At 40.3% G+C, this 23,522-nt stretch overlaps 3 protein-coding genes, 3 long non-coding RNA genes and 1 pseudogene across 9 annotated transcripts; 4 read left to right on the top strand and 3 right to left on the bottom strand.

The window, feature by feature from the left end:
* The first annotated feature begins 1,138 nt into the window (after positions 1–1,138).
* On the top strand, positions 1,139–2,199 carry LOC139785137 (uncharacterized). The gene is made up of 3 exons (XR_011721834.1): positions 1,139–1,348; positions 1,682–1,825; positions 2,081–2,199. It is a non-coding gene; the product is annotated as an uncharacterized lncRNA (long non-coding RNA).
* LOC139785136 (uncharacterized) lies at positions 1,558–2,087 on the bottom strand. Its single transcript, XR_011721833.1, has 2 exons — positions 1,939–2,087; positions 1,558–1,834 (listed from the first exon to the last, which is right to left on the bottom strand). It is a non-coding gene; the product is annotated as an uncharacterized lncRNA (long non-coding RNA).
* Positions 2,200–4,342: 2,143 nt separating the features above from the next.
* Positions 4,343–5,000, top strand: LOC139785135 (uncharacterized). Its single transcript, XR_011721832.1, has 2 exons — positions 4,343–4,689; positions 4,795–5,000. It is a non-coding gene; the product is annotated as an uncharacterized lncRNA (long non-coding RNA).
* A 3,899-nt stretch (positions 5,001–8,899) lies between these two features.
* LOC139785133 (pre-rRNA-processing protein TSR1 homolog) lies at positions 8,900–10,830 on the bottom strand. 2 transcript variants are annotated; one of them, XM_071724279.1, is made up of 6 exons: positions 10,742–10,830; positions 10,106–10,409; positions 9,747–9,993; positions 9,552–9,650; positions 9,341–9,468; positions 8,900–9,211 (listed from the first exon to the last, which is right to left on the bottom strand). In XM_071724279.1, the coding sequence occupies exons 2-5, from the start codon at positions 10,156–10,158 to the stop codon at positions 9,361–9,363; spliced, it is 507 nt and encodes a 168-aa protein (XP_071580380.1). In that variant the 5' UTR covers positions 10,159–10,409; positions 10,742–10,830; the 3' UTR covers positions 8,900–9,211; positions 9,341–9,360. The 2 variants fall into 2 exon arrangements, with proteins under 2 accessions (XP_071580380.1, XP_071580381.1); XM_071724280.1 differs by having other exon boundaries at positions 9,383–9,468.
* A 555-nt stretch (positions 10,831–11,385) lies between these two features.
* On the top strand, positions 11,386–13,345 carry LOC139785132 (probable ATP-dependent RNA helicase DHX37). Of its 3 annotated transcripts, XM_071724278.1 has the most exons (5): positions 11,386–11,800; positions 11,877–12,078; positions 12,142–12,353; positions 12,433–12,530; positions 13,193–13,345. In XM_071724278.1, the coding sequence occupies exons 3-5, from the start codon at positions 12,151–12,153 to the stop codon at positions 13,270–13,272; spliced, it is 381 nt and encodes a 126-aa protein (XP_071580379.1). In that variant the 5' UTR covers positions 11,386–11,800; positions 11,877–12,078; positions 12,142–12,150; the 3' UTR covers positions 13,273–13,345. The 3 variants fall into 3 exon arrangements, 1 of the variants encoding a protein (XP_071580379.1); XR_011721830.1 differs by having other exon boundaries at positions 11,386–11,795; positions 12,142–12,530; XR_011721831.1 differs by having other exon boundaries at positions 11,386–11,805; positions 12,142–12,530.
* A 2,199-nt stretch (positions 13,346–15,544) lies between these two features.
* Positions 15,545–18,274, top strand: LOC139785131 (ATP-dependent DNA helicase PIF1-like). Its single transcript, XM_071724277.1, is given in 2 exon segments — positions 15,545–16,846; positions 17,227–18,274. Coding segments are annotated over 2 exon segments (1,758 nt in total). The 5' UTR covers positions 15,545–15,639; the 3' UTR covers positions 17,778–18,274.
* On the bottom strand, positions 17,855–22,290 carry LOC139785129 (protein brunelleschi-like; annotated as a pseudogene).
* Positions 22,291–23,522: the final 1,232 nt, after the last annotated feature.

The following is a 23,522-nucleotide window of genomic DNA, read 5'->3' as shown; positions in this document are numbered from 1 at the left end:
TTTAAGATTGAAATTGGTAAGTTTGTGCTCATTAACATTGAAAAAATCTATTAAAATTCTCTTTGGTAAATGGGAGTGTAACCGATCGCTAACGTACGCCACTTCGGATTTTAAATACGATAGATGATGATTGATATTGTAACGATGCGCCCCTTTTCAATAAGACATCGTTCCCGGCCACCACCCGCCGAATGCCGCCCGACCGACCCTCCGTCGGGCGAGGACAGGGCGCGGTGCGCCCACATTTTTAAACACTCGAAACGCACCGTGTGCGCGGGAAACCCGCCGCACCGGTGCCTTCCCGCACGACGCCGACGAGCGCCGACGGGAGCCGATCCCCGCCGAAGACGAACGCACGGGATCGCGCCGCTCCCACCACCACGCGGCACGCCTGACGATCGGCCTCCCTCCTGCCGAACTCGCCGCGCCGAGCGGTATATAAGCCGGCACGCGCGGCGAGACGGCACTTCGTCTATACCACGGCATTCCGCCTGTTCCTGACGAAGCCTACCTACCGGCTCCTAGGGCGACACGCAAAACGAGGTCCAGAGTGTGGGCCTCGAATGAGGGTTCTCAAGTGTCCCCGAACTCCAGCCCACTTGCTCCCGACGGCCACACGGCCCAACGAGGTCGAGCGTGCTCAGCCTCGTCGCGAGGGTTCTCACCGCCGTGACCCCGGGACTCCGCACTCCTCCGCTATCCATATCGCGCTCCGTATTATTTCACCGCACCGAGTGCATATGCACGACCGCCCGTTGTAACATACCGCGTTCGCTAGTATCCGTAAAGCCGCGTCCAGTCTTATTCCGCATAGCGTACCGAGTGCACATGCACCACCGACCGTTGTAATCTACCGCGTTCCGCGCTTATCTGTGAAGCCGCGTCCCGTCTTAAACATACCGCGTCCCGCTAGTATCCGTAAACCCGCGTCCAGAGCGCCCGAGTGCACATGCACTACCGACCGTTGTAACATACCGCGTCCCGCTAGTATCCGTAAACCCGCGTCCAGTCTTAGGCCGCATAGCGTACCGAGTGCACATGCACTACCGGGCCACCGACGGGCCACCGGATTCGCGGAGGAGGAGCAAGTCAACGCGCTCTATGACAATATGCATCCGCGGTATCAGATGTACAGTCGTTCACGGAAAGGTTGCAACACTTTTTTTTTGATGATTTTTGGAACGCGCAGAAATTTTGAGATCGCGATCCACCATCTCTGTATACACGTAGTGAACGGTTATGATAGCTGTCAAAGTGAGCTATACAAGGTGGAGGGTGGAGGTTCACGAAATGTATCTTGTGCGCCGCGGAAAATCTTAAGATATCAACTGGATACTGTAATATCGGGGTTAGTATAAAAGAATAAGCTAAATAGACCATTTTATTTTATAAATTAATTTTTATTTTCAAGACATGTGTAACATTAAAAATTAATGTAATATAAACATATTAATATAATTATTTATAATAATTATATTAATTATTATAATAATTATATTAATTATTATAATAATTATATTAATTATATTAATTATTTATAATAATTATATTAATATATTGTGTTATATGTTATGTTAATTTTAATTACATAATTAATTACATAATTAATAACATTAAAATTACAATAATTAATAACATATTAATTTTAATACATAATATTAATACATAATTAATATAACAGTAAAATTAACCGGTGTCTGGATTAATGTTCGGCAAGCAGAGGACATCAGTCGATTGAAGAAGCTGCCGTGGAAGACGTGGATGCTGAGACTGCGAAACCACATCAATGCTTCAAAGCCAATCCTTCTCGTCAAATAACGATGAAGTAATCTTTCTAAAAAATTACAATTATAAAATTAATTACTTGCAAATTCTGTTTTAGTACAAAATCATTATTTTATTATAATTATATTAAGTTGAGGAGATAGATTTACTTACATAAAATTGCCAGATCGCTGATTACTATTGACTGTTCAGTAAGAACAGATCAATCGCAATCTGTTGTCCGCTGCAATCCAGAGCGAATCTCTTGTAGAAATTCGTTGTGGGATTAAGATGTGCATGTCTTTGTTCACTCTAGTACTGGGATCTTCTCTCGGCTGCAGGGCCCCTGGACCGATATTAGGCAGGCATGTTTGGAAAACGGCGATACGCCCTCGGGTGGTAGAGAGGAGTTTGTGAACAGCTTGACGACCGGCACCAAGGGCGTTGTTATTATTAAGAGTGCCACAGAACTTGATGGGCAGCTAGGCGAGAAGGTCGCGGAATCGGCAAGCCCATAGATATTTCAGATGACTTTTGCCTTGTGCCGTGTTCATTCAAGATTTTCATTCCTTTATTCGTTCATTTATTAACGAGAGTTGTTCACGTTAAAATCATTCAATGTCAAACATATTATTCATTTATTCATACATCATCTTGGTGAAAAAACTTCTCATATTTTCTCAGAAATTTTGCAAGAATTGGAACTTATAAAAAATTCTGAAGAAGTATATGATATTTCTCAGATACTTTCAGAAATAATTGAAGATTTTTAGAATATTTCAATATCCGTATATATGAAAATTTCTGATAAATTGCACAGATTTTCTCATATTTATTCAAGTTTCTACAAGGATATATTAGCGAAAAATATTTTATTCTTATTTTGTCTGAGTTTTTCAATTTGTATAAAAAATCTGAAAATTTCTAAGTATTCTAAAAAAATCAAAAATGTTTATAGAAATTTTGATTAATAATGTGAAAAATTTTGATATTTTTTCACCAAGGCATCCATGGAAAGTATTAATACCGTGTGACACTTCCATGATTCTCTATTACTGCATTTAATCTTTGGGGCATAGATAAATTTTAAAATAATTCAGGCCTTGCGCGAAAACCTTCCCATACGTTGAGAACATGTTGCGCTAATGCCTCGCGTCTACGTGGAAATTGGGGATTCCATATTTTCTGAGTAGCTTGTTCCTCTCGTTTTTCATAATGTTACACGCTCAGATTCATCCGACGAAAATACCTTCTCATTCGAGAAAATGGTATTTGTCCATTCATGCTCCCATGCCAAATGCTGCAAGGCAAAAGCCATCCGTTGTTCTTTGTGGCGTTCAATTAATTGTTTATATGGAGCCAGTTTATATCGATTATATCTCTGTTCCCGCTCTCTGCGCCGCACGGTTTGCGCTATCGCATATTAGGAGCCTATCTCATAATAGGGGACTTTCCTCTACATTGCAAAGAAGTACGGTATACAAATTAGTGCGACAATTTAAAATAGACGGCCATATAAATTCTCGGCCAATAACAAGGCGTCCACGATGCACTACCGTCGAGGAAGATCAACAACTTTTAAATTTAGTTCAGAAGACCGGATTCCGCTCAGCGGCGCAGCAAACGGTAGCGGAAGTTGGTTTGAATTGTTGCGCGCTAACCGTGCGACGCAGATGGCGGGAACAGAGATACAATCGATATAAACCGGCTCAATATAAACAATTAACCGAACGCCACAAAGAACAACGGATGGCTTTTACCTTGCAGCATTTGGCATGGGAATATGAATGGACAAATACCATTTTCTCGAATGAGAAGGTATTTTCGACGGATGAATCTGAGCCTGTAACATTATGGAAAACGAGAGGAACAAGCTACTCAGAGAATATGGAATCCTCAATTTCCACGTAGACGCGAGGAATTGGCGCAACATGTTCTCAACGTATGGGAAGGTTTCCGCGCAAGGCCTGAGTTATTCTGAAATTTAGTTGCATCTATGCCCCAAAGATTAAATGCAGTAATAGAGAATCATGTCACACGGTATTAATACTATGTGATCTTCCATGGATGTCCTGGTGAAAAAATATCAAAATTTTTCACATTATTAATCAGAATTTCTATAAAAATTTTCAGATTTTTTTTTTGAATACTCAGAGAAATTTTCAGATTTTTTATACGAATTGAAAAACTCAGACAAAATAAGAATAAAATATTTTTCGCAAATATATCCTTTTAGAAATCTGAATAAATATGAGAAAATCTGTGCAATTTATCAGAAATTTTCACATATACGGATATTGAAATATTCTATAAATCTTCATCTAATTAATTCTGAAAGTATCTGAGAAATATCATATACCTCTTCAGAATTTTTCATAAGTCCCAATTCTTGCAAAATTTCTGAGAAAATATGAGAGATTTTCTGAGAAATTTTTTCACCAAGGTGATGTATGAATAAATGAATGATATGTTTGACATTGAATGATTGTAACGTGAACTCTCGTTAATGAATGGAATGAATAAACGAATGAAGGAATAAATCTTGAATGAACACGGCACAAGGTAAAATCATCCGAAATATCTTTGGGCCTGCCGATTCCGCAACCTTCTCGCCTAGCTGCCTATCAAGTTGTGTGGCACTCTTGATGATAACAACGCCCTTGGTGCCGGTCTTCAAGCTGCTCACAAACTCCTCTCCACCACCCGAGGACGTATCGCCGTTTTCGAAACATCCCTGCCTAATATCGGTCCAGGGGCCCTGCAGCCGAGAGAAGATCCCAGTACTAGAGTGAACAAAGACGTGCACATCTTAATCCCACAACGAATTTCTACAAGAGATTCGTTCTGGATTGCAGCGGACAACAGATTGCGATTGATCTGTTCTTACCGAACAATCAATAGTAATCAGCGATCTGGCAATTTTATGTAAGTAAATCTATCTTCTCAACTTAATATAATTATAATAAAATGATGATTTTGTACTAAAACTGAATTTGCAAGTAATTAATTTTTATAATTGTAATTTTTTAGAAAGATTACTTCATCGTTATTTGACGAGAAGAATTGGCTTTGAAGCGGTGATGTGACTTTGCGGTCTCAGCATCCACGTCTTCCACGGCAGCTTCTTCGATCGACTGATGTCCTCTGCTTGCCGAACATTAATCCAGACACCGGTTAATTTTACTGTTATATTAATTATGTATTAATAATATGTATTAAAATTAATATGTTATTAATTAATTTTAATGTTATTAATTATGTAATTAATTATGTAATTAAAATTAATATAACATATAACACAATATATTAATATAATTATTATAAATAATTAATATATTGTTAATATAATTATTATAATAATTAATATAATTATTATAAATAATTATATTAATATGTTTATATTACATTAATTTTTAATGTTACACATGTCTTAAAAATAAAAATTAATTTATAAAATAAAATTGTCTATTTAGCTTATTCTTTTATACTAACCCCGATATTACAGTATCCAGTTGATATCTTAAGATTTTCCGCGGCGCACAAGATACATTTCGTGAACCTCCACCTTGTATAGTTCACTTTGACAGCTATCATAACCGTTCACTACGTGTATACAGAGATGGTGAATCGCGATCTCAAAATTACTGCGCGTTCCAAAAATCATCAAAAAAAAAAGTGTTGCAACCTTTCCGTGAACGACTGTACATCCGCCGCGACACCGTGACGCGCACGCGAGACATACTGCGCCTGGCGGAGGAATTCGAGCATATCGAAGAACAGACGCGCGCCCGACAAACCGCCGCCCCGAGTCCCGCGGTCGCCGCCGCAGCATACGACCGCCGAGAGTGCTGCTGGCGGTGCAAGCAGCGGGGGCACACCCGGTTCGACTGCCGCGCCGGTTCTGCTCCCAATGCGGCAGGGATGGCGTCTTCACGAAAGATTGTCACCCGCCGCCGGGAAATGCCGCTCGGGCCGGGGACGAAGCGGCCGTCCCCCGGTCCTCCGCATAGCATATACACCCCGTCCGCACCTGACCGTGATAGCAGCAAAACAGCCATTCGAGGCACTCCTGGATACCGGATCCGAAGCTTCATTCATCAACGCACCGACCGCCGACAAAATATCCCGCGATTTCCCGATCCAGCCGGTTAACGGACAGGTGCACCTCGCCGACGGGTCGAGCACGTCCATCCCGGGGCTAATCACCTTCCCCATTACCGTGCAGGGACGGCTATTCTGGCACCGATTCCAGATTATGCCGATGTTAGACTGCGACGTCCTGATAGGCGTGGATCTGTGGGCAAAAATGGATTTCGCCATACCGCCGCCGGGCCCGCCCGACGCCGACCCGCGGACCGCCGCCGTCGAAAACACGTCCGAGGAGGGCACGACCCTTACGGAAAGAAACTACAGCCAGTAAATATTACACTTGTGTAGTTACTACAGGACCACCTGTAGTTATCACAGAAAGGAACACAATAATCTGTAGTTATTACACGCTGTAATTACTTAGTGCGTGAAATCCCTGTAATATGGAATACACGTCTAATCATGAAGGGTGAAATCCACTACACGTGTAATCCACTATATATGTAATATACTACACGTGTGGTAAGTGACTTGTGTAGTAGACTACTCGTGTAATCCATTATATGTGTAATATACTACACGTGTGGTAAGTGACTTGTGTAGTAGACTACACATGTAATCTACAAAATGTGTAATACACTACTACACATGTGTATTAAACGTAATGCTACCAGTAATCCATAAAATTTGAAATAGCGAGTCTTATCATATATGGAGGGGTAAAAACCACAGTGGTGTAAGTCAAATTTTTAAAAATATTTTCTCGTGTGCATAGATGCAATTTATATATTGTACAGATTGCATCTATGCACACGAGAAAATATTTTTAAAAATTTGAGTTACACCACTGTGGTTTTTACCCCTCCACCTCCATATATAGTATACTTTTACTTCAATGCAGCTGTATATATATAAATTATTTCTATAAATATTGTTTGAAATTTATTAGATTTAATGTATCACTTTTTAACCACATTTTATTATTTTTTAATTTCATATTTTATAAGTAATTTCATAATAAGCCGGCACTGGTTTCTGACATTCACCCGACTTTAAGAAATATTATATCATATATCCAATTTAAAATTTTATTACTCTTTTTAAACTGAATTTGTTTCTTAAGATGATTTTTGAAAAATTATATATTTGTGCTGGTTATGACATATGTAGACTATATATAACACTTACATCAAATTAAGAAGTAGTCTACCACGTAAGGCAGTTGGCTCACGATCCAGAGGTCCCGAGGTCCCGAGTTCGAATCCCACCAAGGTAAGTGTGTTTTTCAAATACAAGAAAATATTTATAATCATAGACTGCATCTTAAGAAACAAATTTAGTTATAAAAAAGTAATAAAACTAAGGAAAAAATAATTTTTTTTTATGCCGGGTGAATATCGGAAATCAGTGTCCTCTAGTATTAAGAGGACTGCAATCTTGTAGTCCTGTAATCCTGTAATATTTTCCTGTAATCCGAGCGTATAGTACGAAAATATTACAGTATATTACAATACTTCAGTCTGTAATTTTGTGTAATACTTTTATGTAGTTCCTGTAATATAATTTTCTGTAATCCGCTGTAGTTTCTTTCCGTAAGGGGACAACAGAGGCGGAACGCCTCCGTCGCTTCCTAGCCATCGAACTCGCGAAGTTCGAGGCCGTGCAGGGCCCCACCGACCGCGGGCAGCACGTGATACGCGTCAAGACCGACAGACCGATTAAGCAACGCTACCGGCCGCAAAACCCCGCCATGCAGGCGATCATCGACGCGGAAGTCGACAAGATGCTCCGCGACGGCATTATCGAGCCGTCACATAGCGCGTGGAGCTCGCCAGTCGTGATCGTGCGGAAAAAGGACGGCAAACCCCGATTCTGCATAGACTTCCGTCTGGTCAACGAGGTCACCGAGAAAGACGCGTATCCACTGCCTCATATCACCGCGACGTTGGACAAACTACGGGGGGCGCGCTACCTGTCCACGCTCAATCTAAAAAACGGCTATTGGCAAGTGCCACTCTCGCCAGAAAGCCGACCCGTGACCGCCTTCACCGTCCCCGGCAAGGGGCTAATGCAGTTTAAAGTAATGCCATTCGGGCTGCATTCGGCACCGGCCACGTTCCAACGCCTGCTGGATACAATTCTGGGTCCGGACCTAGAACCGCACGTGTTCGTTTACTCCGCGAGGCCAACCTCCGCATAAACCCCGAGAAGTGCCGATTTTGCGCCGAGCAGATTAAATACCTCGGCCACATTGTCGACCGGGACGGTATCCAAACCGACCCGGACAAAGTCAGCGCCGTCGCGAACTGGCCCGCGCCGCAAAACGTCCGCCAGATCCGGCAGTTCCTAGGGATCGCGTCGTGGTACCGCCGCTTCATCAAGGATTTTGCGACCCTCGCCGCGCCGCTCACCGCCTTGACCCGAAAGCAAGCCCGGTGGAAGTGGGGGGAGGCCAAGCAACACGCGTTCGCAACCCTCAAAACAGTCCTGACCACCGCGCCAGTTCTCGCGTGTCCGGATTTCTCGCGACAATTCCACCTTCAAACCGACGCCAGCACCACCGGCCTGGGAGCCGTGCTGACGCAATACTTCCCCGAGGGCGAGCGCGTGATCGCTTACGCCAGTCGCACGTTGAACAACGCCGAGCGGAATTATAGCGCGACCGAGCTGGAGTGCCTGGCAGTAGTCTGGGGAATCCGACGGATGCGCGGCTACCTCGAGGGCTACCGATTCACGGTAATCACCGATCACCAGTCGCTGAGATGGCTACAAAAAGTGGCTGCAGACAATGCGTAATAGACTCCATTTTCATTTTCTCAGGGCAGAGACTTTCGATCTCCAGATTGCATAACTTTTTCAGTGAATCCTCTATCGGTACCACGGACTTTTGAGTGCCGTCTTCAGTAATGTCTCGGTCTCCTGGCATTTCTTCACAACTTCTATGTATAGATCTAAAAGAAAAAGTGCAAATGCATAAGCAATTGCAAAACGTTGAATAATTTTCCATTGGTCACAGCACACCTTTGTCATCGTATTTATCCAGATACATCATCGCGCACAAAAAGTCCGAATTCAGCATCTGTTGCAAAATACTAGCAGGTTTGTCTACGAGCTCGCTCGGATGCGGAGTGAGAGGATTACTCTAGGGCGCCTTTGTCAAGGTGTGCAGGTAACATTGTAGAAGCCAATGTACAATAGACAGGACTGCCGCTGCCAAGAGATCTTCCTCTGGTTTACCGCGGCATGTGATACCAACTTGTATAGACTCCAGGAACTCCAGCAGGCTCACGATGCAATGGGGCTTGTGAAAAGCATCATATTTACTTATTCGCTGCAACACTGCAGCGTATGACACTAGCTGCAAGACAATTTGAAATATAAATCACTGACAAGTCACAGTATATGTGTATTGTGTAAGAAAAAATTAAAGTAACCCCTGAAATATATTATATATATATATATATATATATATAATTAATAAACAAACCTGAGAACTTAACGAGTGCTTCAGATAAGACGCAGTACTAACTGATTAGGTCCTGGTCCCACTAACGCTTGTTGTAATATACAATCTGCTAAGTTATATACATCACCACTTACTCCTCTTGGCAAAATCTAAGAATTAATCTTGATTTTAGAAAACATGTAGAACCTTGAGAAGCAAATAGAAAGCACATCAAGGAAATACAGACGCTTACCGTTTTGATATTAATACCCCATTGCAAATCAGTCCAGCGTTCTCGCCAAGCTCGTAGCAAGAGAGCCAAAATCAGTTTGGCACTCAAAGTGTTAAAAATCTTTGAAACGAATATAGAAATTAATTAATTCCTTATTGTGAAGAGTTTACTCTTTGTAAATTTTATATAAAGTGTTAAACGTATCATATTACTTACCTTAATATGAAGTCTTTGAATATTATGCACTGCAATTATTGTAGAAGGTAAACCTTGAGTAAGGCAAGACATAATAATTTCCTTGTCCCAATCGCCTATAATATCTCTTTGCGTACCATCGTTTGCTTGACTCGCGACAGAAGTAACAAAGAGTATCGTGGTAGCAACTTTGGCTGCATCTAATGTTGCTAAAACGTCACCCATCAACGGTACAATGATAAAAAACCGCTGTTTCAGTCTTGGAACACTAAATTAATACAAATACATATATATATATATATATATATAATATTAACAAATTTTTAATTTACCTCACTAATAATAGAATAAACAAGTTCTTTTCCTGTTTTATAGCGTACCCAATATGTATAATGCCATTTGGACTAGTAGCAACATTAGCAGTTTCATCCATGTTAGTTACAGCAGATACAAAATGTTCTTTACATTGTATCTGCTGTAACTAATTAACAATGTCCACGTCACTTTGCAACGGTATGACACAGATAAGAACAGGTGACGAAGAAAAACCACCGAGATTTCTCTTCTGCGCAAATACTTGCTCGTGCTTCTTTCTTCTTAATTGCAACAATTGGTTTCTACGTTCATCTTTCCGAAGATTCTTCTCAAAATGCTTAGATGACTTTCCGATAACATTCTGTTTATCTATGCAAGAAAAAATAAGATATATCCTCTTATAGCGTTTTTCACTGGCAGAGCTGGTGCGCACTCAATGCACATTAAAGCTGTTTATACACTGATTTAATCTCTAATATTCAAAGTAAAATGCAAATATTTCGACTGATAAAATACCCAGTACATATTTTATCAAATAATGCAATCATGATTTAACCTGTTTATACTAAACATACACTTTACGTTGGTTTGTGTATGACGGCTTTAATGTGCACTGAATGCGCACCAGCTCGAAAAACGCTATTAGAAATCAAAGAAAGTTCTGCTTAAAACATTAGCATATAGAATTATACATTAATTACCTTAATCTCACTCGGTCTCTCGTTCAAACGATGGCTTGGCGCAAAAAGACAGGAAATACCACCATGTTTCAAGTTTCTTGATCTTTTCGCGATTTTCTGCCGATGTTAAGGCCCGTATTCATAGCCAGTTTTATAGATGTTAGCCTTACATTTATATAAATAAACCTTAAGGGAATCCTGGAGTGACAGCGACAAGGCATAATCGGTCTAAGCAATATCTTTGAATTGGCTGAACAGAATGGAAAATCCTTTTACACGATTAAAGTACGCACAAAAATGTAGAGGGCTGTACATGATTTTTTCTGATAAACTAAAAAAAAATTTTATTTTTATAAATATTGTCTTCACCTGACGACAATATTTGCTTTATACAAAAATTCTGCAGTTTTTCTATAGAAAATAGTGATGCAGCCCTCTACAAAAAACTGTCAGGAATAATATCGTGCAATTAGAAGTAAGATTTGAAGCCTAAAAAAAAAGATATTACTTAGACCAGTGGAAGATGCAAGGTTAGGTGCTATCCTTGTCTATATCCTTGTCTATACAAGGACAGATATAGTCGGTGAGCACTTCTTTATCGACGCTGATCGAGTTCGCCTGCGGCTCCAGCATCCCCTTAAGTCGTAAGCAAATAAACCACCCTAAGAGCACAGTTGACGGAAAGTCGACGGCAAGTCGACTTTTATAAGTCGACTTCTAGTCGACTTCTAAAAATGGCGGAAAGTCGACTAAAAGTCGACTTCTAAATAGTCGACTTCTAAAAATGGCGGAAAGTCGACTAAAAGTCGACTTCTAAATAGTCGACTTATAAAAAGACGGAAAACAGTCAAGCGGCGCGTCATGCATCATCAATATGGCGGCGAATCTCGAGGAGGCTGGAGGACCAGATGAGTGGACCAGAGTTTACGCGAGTGCGAGGAATACGTGCCGCGAGACAGGACACGATAAGACGCCAGATAGTTCTTGCAGGTATGGCGGATCAAGTCGCGAGAAAGGTTTTGCCCGACGAGGTAAAAGAGGATCAGGATAAGGCGAAGTGGAAACATGCTTACAGGTTAGGTATGGTGTGTTATTAATTATCATCGATAATTAAGACCTATTGAATGCGACCTCTCCATTCTGTATCATCTTTCAGAACACCAGAAATGAAGGAACCTGTGTTCATGCATTCTTCGTGCGTTCTACGGAAAATCAGTCTGGAATAGGTGGTTTATAAAGAGGTGTACGAAACGAATAAGATGTACATGCGAGGTGTCACGATGATAGAACCCGAATGATTGCCGAAATTCGCCCATGCTATGCCATCTTAGTGAACCATTGGTTGATCCACCGCCAAGGTATTTTTATCACAATTGTTGCTTTATAATGTTTTTCCTACTTATTTATAAAGATATTTATAGATATAATCAATGAACCGGGAAGATCATTTGCCGCGTGTCTGGTACATTCGGAAAGGCCGAATGGGCACTACCATCGATGGATATAGAGCATCCGTGGACGGTGTCAAGTGGTTAGCGTATTTCTTCTTGGAGGGTCAAGTGTGCTCTAAGCTGAAACGATTTGTCCCGTCGCTGCTGACGACACCTGGGAGCATCACCAAGTCATGGGCCAGGTAAATCGTTATTCTATCTCCTTTTGATTTCACGTTGATTCATCGAATAGATTACATCAATTCAATACGATTTTTTCAGGTTGATACCACGCACTCAAGCAATAGTACAAACGCTGCAGTCGCAGGGAGTCGTGTCCAAACACAAACTGCTAGAAATCTGGGGTTCGGATAAAAAATGTGAGATTTTAATTTATAAAATAATATTTAGATATTATCATAGACTTCTATACAATACTAGACCGCTGACAGACATCTCGCCCGTGATGCTTGCCGCCATGTTGATTTTAGTCAAGATATGCTATACTACTATTCTATACAAGTGGTTTTATACAAGATTTCTATACAATAGTCTGGCATATACAGAATGTCCAAAAGAAAGGGTTTAATACTACAGGAGTAGTGGTTCGATTTCGGCATCCAAGTACGCTACACGTCGAAGGCATGACTTACAAACTTATTGATAACATGTACCAATATTTAACACAAAAACATTCGCCTGCTTCGTTATGTACTGTAATAACGAATGCAGATAAACGCACATCATGAGCAACTGAACACCCGATAGTGACTTATTGTTAATTCAATATGGCCGCACCCTTCACTAACACTTGCACCTTGCACTCGCATCAGCTTTTCGGCAGTGCGTCCATAGATGTTAGTGGTCTAGTATAAAAGTCTGTGGATATTATATATTTATAATAATATATATATATATATATATATATATATATAATAATATTATTATATATTTACAACATTATGATAATAATATGATATATATTTATATAGCTAATTTTGCATATTGTTTCGCGATTAACGCTGGAATGTTTTAATTTTAGTTCTGTTATTGTCAGCTTACCAGAAGTGGCTGCCGGAATCCGCGCACGCAGAAGTGGCACAGATATGGCCGCCTTTGTAATTAAGAATAAAACATTAGGATTGTAATTATACAGTTTTTTAGATAATTAAATTATTTTATATATGAAAAAAAATCGAAATGCATCAGTTTTAGCCCTCCAGCAAGGGGTCGATTGTGTATCTTGAAATAATGAGGTAAAAATTACAAAAGTGAGAAAATTCATTAGCGTATCTACGATTTTATTTATCAAAATCTAATAAAATCTGTTAACTTTTGTTATTTTTACCTCGTTTCAAGATACACAATCGACCTCCAGACGTACGCGGCGGTTTATTTTATCGACTTTAAAAGTTGGCGGGAAGTCGACTTTTCGTCATGACGGGAAGTCGACTTTTCATCATGACGGGAAGTCGACTTTAAGTCGGTGGTTTTTGCGACATTCGCCGACTTCAAGTCGACTTCAAGTCGACTTTCGTCCTTAAAAATGTCGACTTCTCTGCCAAGTCAGTTTCGGTAGAAGTCGACTTCAAGTCGACTTAAAGTCGACTTTTTGCTCTTAGGGCCAATCTTCGATTACTGCAAATGCGGCTTTTAACGTGAGATAATTTTTCGGTTTTTTTCGTTTTTAAGACTAATAATAAACCAACAAACGCTAAAATTAGACCAACAATCATCAGCAAACGATTACGCATCGATTAGGCTTTTTTTAAATTAAAAATAAAATTTTTCCGGCTAACTTAAGGCTAATTTTTCTTTTTTAATTTAAAAAAAAATTAAGAACCAACAAACGTTGTAATTAGGCCAACAATCACCAACAAACAACCAACAAACGATTAAAAAAAAAAAAATTAATAAAGTCGCAGTTGACCGGCTAAGTTACGGGAGGTCCCGGCGTTCCAGGTGCGTCTCGACGTTGCCAACTTGGTGGTTTTACCACTAGATTTGGTGGTTTTGAAAGCTTTTTGGTGGTAGGAATTATCGGTTTAGTGGTTAGCGGGAAATTTAGTTATTTCAAGATAATTTTAGTCGGAAATTTGGTGATTTTAAATAATTTGGTGTTTTTAGTGGGAAATTTGGTGATTTTAAGATAATTTTGTGTTTTTAGCGGGAATTTTGGTGATTTTAAGATAATTTGGTGTTTTTTGCGGGAATTTTGGTATATAATGTAATTTGATATTTTAAGCCTTGTGTACACGATACTAGAAATCGGTCCGAGTTTCGGTTTAAGCCAATGAAACTGCTGCTTTTCTGTAAAGCCTTGTGTACATACACGATACTAGAAATCGGTCCGAGTTTCGGTTTAAGCCAATGAAACTACTGCTTTTCTGTAAGAGCTGCAAGTTGATTGGCTTAAACCGAAACTCGGACCGATTTCTAGTATCGTGTACACTGCTATTCATTAATGCCTGGACTTCCGTTTGCCTGGAGTGACATTTCTAACGTGCTTATTCCCATCTATGTGAATCAATGAGTTTCAGGTTGCGCAGGTTATACGCATGAAAATGTCCCTAAAGAAACAGACTTAACCTATGGGCCGATATCACAGTCTCCGATTAACGTGATCCTCCGATTAAACTCACTCTGCATCTCTTTCTAACTGTCCCCCTAGAAAGAGACGAAAAGACAGTTAGAAAGAGATGCAGAGTGAGTTTAATCGGAGGATCACGTTAATCGGAGACTGTGATATCGGCCCTATGATCGTTTCTGGCCGTATTTGACAGTTGTGAAATAAAACGGTTTGATAATGTCTTTTAAGTGTATGTCTTTAATATGTATTTTGTAGAATATAACTTTTTACGTATTTTTTCTATATTTATTTTAATAAATGGATAAGTATTTGCTACTTTTTCATTTTGCTTTTAATTATTATTAACAATACTACATATAATATTTACATTAATATTACTATTATTTTATAACTTGTAAACGTTTACAAATTCAACTATGTTAATAAGTGATAAAACTTTATTACATTTTTTGTGAAATAATTAATAATATTAAACTTCAGCAACTTATGTTTACAGAAATCGGCTCCGTTTTTGCGATCGCTGTTCTTATTATTGAAAAAAGGTCTTCTTGAATGTAATTGTCGGGATATAGATGTTCTTTGAATGTGGCGAACGCGCTCACGAAGCTACCCCTAAAGTGCTCTTCACACTACGCATCGCGGACGCGTATCGGATTGAGATTGCGGATCGCGGATCGTAATCTAGCCAATCGCAGACGAGCAGCTCATCTGTGATTGGCTGATATCCGATCCGCGATTCGTAATCCCAATCCGATCCGCGTCCGCGATACGTAGTGTGACACGGGCATAAGGGTGCCGTCCCATGCAGGACGGAATTTCGGAAAACGGAATCTCGGAATCATTCTGATTGGTTAGCCCCATGGGGCACAGTACAAGCCCCATGAGGCTAACCAATCAGAATGATTCCGAGATTCCGTTTTCCGAAATTCCGTCCTGCATGGGACGGCATCCTAAGAGGTATATCGGTATTCAATAAATTCATGACCGAGGGGAAGGCGTCCATCAAGTTTAAAGAACAAAACTGCACGTTGTTCCTGTCAAACGCACCCTCCTCCCAGCTGATAAATTTCCTGAAGACTATATTCGTCAAGCTGACGGGCCAGGAAGTACAGGTCCCGAAGGATCCCTTGCGGGAGAAGCTCTTTGCGAACGTGCAACCGGGCGGCGGTGGCGAGGACATCAGTCCAGCTACTAGCACAGAGGTCAACAGAGCGAAGGAGAAAGCTATGGCTGCGTCACGCGCGACGGTCACCACTCCGTCGCCGGGCGTGGTCAGGAAGCGGAAGCATTTCAGCGACGATGGCCCTAAGGTATCCGCGGCAAAGAAGCTGTACGAGAATCCTACCGCGGGAGAGCTGACTGAGGAACAAACGCGAATTCTGAACGCGGTACTCAGCGGGAAGAACGTGTTTTTCACCGGTAGCGCAGGCACTGGTAAGTCGTATCTACTGAGGAAGATAATCTCGGCCCTTCCCCCGGACGTGACAATGGCCACGGCGAGCACGAGAGTGGCGGCCTGTCACATAGGTGGAATTACGTTGCATCAGTTTGCCGGTATCGGTCTGGGTACCGCCACCAAGGAGAGATGCGTCCAGTTGGTCTCCCGTCCATCCGCAGCTTCGATATGGAGGAGAACGAAACACTTGGTGATTGACGAAATTTCTATGGTAAACGGTGATTTTTTTGACAAGATCGAGGCGGTGGCGAGACACGTGCACAGAACGGAAAGATCCTTCGGAGGAATACAATTAATCTTGTGCGGCGACTTCTTTCAGTTACCTCCCGTGTCTAGGACCGACGACAACGCCAAGTTTTGCTTTCAGAGCGAGGCCTAGCAAAAATGTGTTCACTTTAATTTTGAATTGCAGACGGTCCATCGACAAAAGGACAAGGCGTTCGTGAAAATATTGAATAGCGTTAGGATAGGTAGAGTCACGGATGACATCGTAGATATCTTGAAGGAAACGGCGAAGCAAAAAATTGAAAGCAACGGAGTATTGGCAACTAGATTATGTTCGCACGTGAAGGAGGCCGATGAGATTAACGAATTTCAGTTGGATGAACTTAAGGGTGAGAGTAAAGTATATACAGCGTTAATTTATGCATGTATTCTCAATCAGAGCCTCATTTTAGATGCGACACATATAGTCTTTAAGATACATTTTTATTTTATTGTCTATATTAGTTATATTTTAGTTTTAGTTTAGTTTAGTTTAGTTTTAACCAGTTTTAAAGATACCGTTTTCTTTGATAGTATAGCGGTTAATGTAACCCAACCTTTAGTTACTAGTCGCGGGCTGTGACATTTAATGACCCCCATCTGGAGTTTAGTTTTGCATTGGGATGCCTTTATTGAGGCATTCATGTAATGTTGGACAGAGTTTTATTTTATATGCGACACATCTAGTTTTAGTTTCCTCTATGTAGACCATATGGGCACCCCCATGGTCATCTTTTATTGAAATAAAAAAAAAATATATATACAGCGTTAGATTCCGATAGTTCTATGACGCACATGTTGGATCAGCAGCTGCCTATACCCGGCAAATTAGTACTGAAAGTTGGCACGCAAGTTATGCTGCTGAAAAATATAAATGTTAACAGTGGATTGATGAACGGAGCTCGAGGGGTTGTTGTTAGTTTTAAAAATGATATACCGGTGATTCAGTTGCGATCTGGAACCCATTATGAGGCAAAGATGGAAAAATGGGCTATCAAAACCACTTCCGGTGCTGTCATACACCGAAAACAAGTTCCGTTAAAGCCAGCGTGGGCCTTTTCGATTCATAAAAGTCAGGGCTTAACTTTAGACTGTGTGGAAATGTGTTTGGCGAGGGTATTTGACGCTGGTCAATCTTACGTAGCACTTTCGAGAGCTCAGAGCTTACAAAGTTTACGTGTTTTAGATTTTGATAGCCAACAGGTGTGGGCTAATACAGCTGTACTTGATTTTTACAAAAAGTTCAGGAGGAATGTGCAAGAGATGGAAATGATTCCTCTCGGCAAAAAGATAAAGTTAGAGGGAAATAAACGATAATATTTATAGTTTTTATAATCTACACATATATAGCTTGTTGGAAGTAAACAATTTATATTTAACGCATACACACAGAATTACATAAAAATTTATTAACTTTATTAAAGTAAATATTTTTTCTTTATTTTTATGTATATAATTAATACACAACGTTTCGATTCTTTCTTTTTACAAATATTACAGTTCATTGGTGTAGACGGTGATTTGTATTTTCTATTTATATTAATAATCGTCGACAGTTATTTCGACGGGCGGTATATAACGCCATGTATGTCCCGCATTTACGAGCTCCGAATAAAGTATTGGAGAATTTGGAGCGGATTCTTTACTACTACATTGAATATCTATTTTGTACTGACCAGCAGTGAAAAATACTACGCGACATTCATGATAAGCTCTGCCGGATTCCTGTAACTGTTGTTTTTTCATAAATTCGGGAACGTAAGACAAGGGTGTATAATATTAATAAATTGTATTTATTAAAGTTGTGACACACAGTAGGCAGCATGACCTTATTTGCTCCAGCTATGGATAATCTTGTTTCCAACTGATAATTATTCACTCCATTATGATGGTCCTGATAGAAATTAATGGACAATGTAAGATCACTCAGCGGATGCTCCAGAGCATTGCACACTCCCACACCAACACTTATGCATTCGCCCAAAGCACACGACAGTTCTTCTTGTGCTTTTACAATAATATCGTTAATAGTTATTTCTGGAAAATGTTGAATTTGTTTAGTAATTTTAAGTTTTTTTTATACATACGCATGGTAAATAGTACATAAATAGTATACGCACCCCACTGTAGAGAACTCATTCTGACCAGATCTAACATACCCGTTGACTCGGTACCTAGTAATTGCCAGCGTAGATCAACCAACGAAGCTATATGTTCAGCACATACTTTTTGGAGTTCACTTGTATCACCAGCACCATTTAACTATAAGTGAAAAAAAAAATATTACAATAGAATAGTATTACATTGCGGTATGTGTTCGAATAGGCCACACGTCTCCGTTATTACCATAGATAATTTATTAAGTGGACATCGGTGAACTGGAACAGGAATTCTACATGGTTCTTTACCTTCCATGTATATACATTTATTTTGCGTATAGTGCAATTCCATTTCGTGATTTGTCATGTTTGTCACGTCCAGTACGAGATAAAATTGCAATGGTCTAAAAATTGTTAGCGAAAGAATTTTTATAGATAAAATATGTGCGATAACATATGAAATACAAATTGTATAAATAAATACTATTTTACGAAATATTTCCGTTTTCGTGACTTACGTTTCAGCCGGCAACACATCCCAATTAGTAATTTGCACACTGGGTAGCATCTCAATGGTTATAAAAACAGATGAAATTCTGCAGTATCCAGTTACCAAGCCTTCACCTCCTGAATATTTTATCCTCAATTGACCTTCGATAATATTAGACGTCTGCAAAGGTACCGCAAGTTTCGACAAACGCGTGCTTGCTAAAGAAGAGTAGCCGGAGTGCGAACTTATTCCCGATCTGAAGGAATAGGTCAGCTCGGATTGTCTTCGTATGAGACGGAGAACTAAGCCTAGATGGTAAAGAACTGTGGGCTGAATGTGACATTAAACTACTTGGTTGACTATGACAGTGACATCTGAAAATAAATTGTAAATTTAGCAAAGAGGAAAAATTAATAAAATTTCAAAATTATGTTAGCATAATAATATAATTAACGATTATATTACCATTTCTAATCGAAGTCGCTATAAAATCCGTCGCTGCATACAGATATAAAGTAAGACTCGCACTGCTGCCAGGTTGTAAAGGCAATTGCGTCATTAGATTCTCATCGCTCCATTTGAAAATTTTACTCTCAGTTACAGCATCCAGAGTGGACTGTACTGATAAATCGACCATTTCAGTAGGAACTTGACCGGCGTTCGTTATCGTCACGGTACACTCGGCGCTGCAAATGTAAGCGAAACCATTTTACACGAAAATAATATTGAGGGAAAACATTTTGTTAATGCTAACAGTAGACACAAACCTCTCACCGCCATAGAGAAATATACTCGCACTGCTAATTATATTGTCGCCGGAACTGAAACTAGCAGTTTGAGGCAAACTAGTTGCGACATCATATCTTGGTAAGGCTGGAATGACTTCGACCATATATTGAGGATGTAACATACCCTCCATGTATCTCACTCTACAGTTAGATTTAACTCCTAATGTATGCGTGCTGAATCCGAGTATTTCTAAATCACCACAACTTCCTTGGGTCTGCCTGCTAACGTAACCGCAATCGGACCAGACTCAGCAGGCAGGCTAATACTTTCTGGTATCGATTCAAATACTACACCGTTTGTCAAAAGTCTTATGTTAGACACGTGCAATTCAAATGGTAAAGGATTTATGAGCAGCATTGACACCTCACAGATATCTCCTTCCACCCACAAATAATCTGTTGGAAAAAGTTTATCTTCAATGATATTACACTTTTATTGATGGTGATAATAAAACATCTAGGTATGCACGTTTTACGCGCGTAATAGGCCACTTTCCACGCACTTGTAATATAAAATAGGGTATGTAACACGTGCGGTAGGTTGAAAATTGCAGGTGCTGGTGATCGCACTCGCCTTCGGCTCGTGCGTCCACTTCGCACCCGCAATTTCCATCTTACCTCACTTGTTACACAAATAACTATTATTAAATGTTTATTAAGTGTATTAAATATTTTACCTTTTCTAACTTTTATTTCCTTTCTCCAATGTTTATATAGACATCTAATTTTGGAAGGTTGAAAAGTTATATCTGCCTATCTAGGGACATTATATCCATACATTCTAGCAGTCTACAACCTTAAACATCACATTTTGCATAGATGGGATAAATCATGGTAAAAACTCACATCCAGGCATTATTGAATAGCAGTGTACTTGGCCCTTAAGGTGCGATTTCACGATGACGCTCGACGCTGGATTCGAGCGTCAAATCTGGTCACGTGATAGATTCAGAGGGACGCGAAATATAACCTAACCACTGGATTGGCTGAAATGAGCGTCGAGTGTCAAAGCTAAACACAGTTTAGCTTTTTGACGCTCGAATCCAGCGTCGAGCGTCATCGTGAAATCGCACCTTTAGGCCGGTATTCATAGTCAGATCTCATTTCAAGACCGTCTTAAGTAATATCTTAAGATGCTAATACGGCTCTGTGATTGGTTAATGGCATCTTAAGCTCGTACTTAAGACGGACTTAAATATAAGATTCGACTATGAATACCGGCCTTACTTCAACAACGAGTTGCTCAGCGATATTGGGAACGGAAAATACAGTCTACTATTAGATGAGTCGAACGACGTATCCGTGAATAAACTGTTGGGTATTGTCATAATATACTACAGCGTCAAACAGGGAAAAACGATCTCGAGTTTTCTAGCACTGACCAAGCTGAAAACATGTAATGCCGATTTGGGAATTGGGATTTGGGAATTGGGATTTGGGATTTGGGATTTGGGAATTGGGATTTGGGATTTGGGAATTGGGCCTTGGGAATTGGGATTTGGGATTTGGGAATTGAGAATTGAGATTTGGGAATTGAGAATTGGGAATTGGGAATTGGGATTTGGGAATTGGGATTTGGGAATTGGGATTTGGGATTTGGGAATTAGGATTTGGGATTTGGGAATTGGTATTTGGGAATTGAGATTTAGGATTTGGGAATTGGGATTTGGGATTTGGGATTTGGGAATTGGGATTTGGGATTTCCCAATTCTCAATTCCCAAATCCCAAATCCCAATTCCCAAATCCCAATTCCCAAATCCCAATTCCCAAATCCCAATTCCCAATTCTCAATTCCCAAATTCCAATTCCCAAATCCCAAATCCCAAATCCCAAATCCCAAATTCCAATTCCCAAATCCCAATTCCCAATTCCCAATTCTCAATTCTCAATTTCCAAATCCCAAATCCCAATTCCCAAGGCCCAAATCCCAAATCCCAATTCCCAAATCCCAAATCCCAATTCCCAAATCCCAAATCCCAATTCCCAAATCCCAATTCCCAATTCTCAATTCCCAAATCCCAATTCCCAAATCCCAAATCTCAAATCCCAAATTCCAATTCCCAAATCCCAAATCCCAATTCCCAATTCTCAATTCTCAATTCCCAAATCCCAAATCCCAATTCCCAAGGCCCAATTCCCAAATCCCAATTCCCAAATCCCAAATCCCAAATCCCAATTCCCAAATCCCAATTCCCAATTCCCAAATCCCAATTCCCAAATCGGCATTACATGTTTCCAGCTTGGTCAGTGCTAGAAAACTCGAGATCGTTTTTCCCTGTTTGTCGCTGTAGTATATTATGACAATACCCAACAGTTTATTCACGAATACGTCGTTCGACTCATCTAATAGTAGACTGTATTTTCCGTTCTCAATATCGCTGAGCAACTCGTTGTTGAAGTAAGGGCTAAGTACACTGCTATTCAATAATGCCTGGATGTGAGTTTTTACCATGATTTATCCCATCTATGCAAAATGTGATGTTTAAGGTTGTAGACTGCTAGAATGTATGGATATAATGTCCCTAGATAGGCAGATATAACCTTTGGTAAATCTGAAGAATAGTGGCCTCCTCACCGATTTCGTTGAACTTAGGCTTAATCGACGCGTTTTTGCACAAAACGACCGAATCTGGCAGAAAAAAGTGTCGCTCTGCCCCGCGAAGCGAGATATTAACAGTTAAAGTTGACAGGAATCAGGTTATGATTCCTGTCATACCGACGAGCTGTAGCGACTACGAACATGCCTTGCAGCCATATGCGCATGCTCAGTGGCCGCACGCGCATGCAGCAGATCACGTGACAACTGTTTGGTTGGTAAGTCAGAAGTGTAACATAATTCGAAATGATATTCTTTCGGCATATAGATTAGTGACGCGCTTTAAAAGTATTTAAGTGTTTAAAGCAGGTCAACTAACCTATGTAGGTTAGTAACGCGCTTTAAAAGTATTTAACTGTTTAATGATTTTCGTTAAAGCAGGGCACACACACACGTGTGTATGCCCTGCTTTATAGAAGTTGTGATTTTCGTTAAAGCAGGTCACACACACAATGTGTATGTCCTGCTTTATAGAAGTTGTGATTTTCGTTAAAGCAGGGCACACACACACACACACACACACACACACACACACGTGTGTATGCCCTGCTTTATAGAAGTTGTGATTTTTATTAAAGCAGGGCACACACACGTGTGTATGCTCTGCTTTATAGAAGTTGTGATTTTCGTTAAAGCAGGGCACACACACGTGTGTATGCCCTGCTTTATAGAAGTTGTAATTTTCGTTAAAGCAGGGCACACACATGTGTGCCCTGCTTAGGTTAGTGACGCGCTTTAAACACTTAAATACTTTTAAAGCGCGTCTCTAACCTACATAGGTTAGTTGATGCGCTTTAAACACTTAAATACTTTTAAAGCGCGTCACTAATCTATACGCCGAAAGAATATCATTTCGAATTATGTTACACTTCTGACTTACCAACCAAACAGTTGTCACGTGACCTCTTGCATGCGCGTGCGGCCACTGAGCATGCGCATATGGCCACAGGGCATGTTCGTAGTCGCTACATCTCGTCGGTATGACAGGTCTCATAACCTGATAGTCGTCAACTTTAACTGTTAATATCTCGCTTCGCGGGGCAGAGCGACACTTTTTTCTGCCAGATTCGGTCGTTTTGTGCAAAAAC

Source organism: Temnothorax nylanderi, unplaced genomic scaffold (genome assembly GCF_030848795.1).
Source record: "Temnothorax nylanderi isolate EJ_2023f unplaced genomic scaffold, tnyl_v1.0 TNYL_tig0743_pilon, whole genome shotgun sequence".
Classification (NCBI taxonomy): domain Eukaryota; kingdom Metazoa; phylum Arthropoda; class Insecta; order Hymenoptera; family Formicidae; genus Temnothorax; species Temnothorax nylanderi.
The sequence above is the reverse complement of the archived record's forward strand: the minus strand, read 5'-3'. Positions and strand labels throughout refer to the sequence as shown.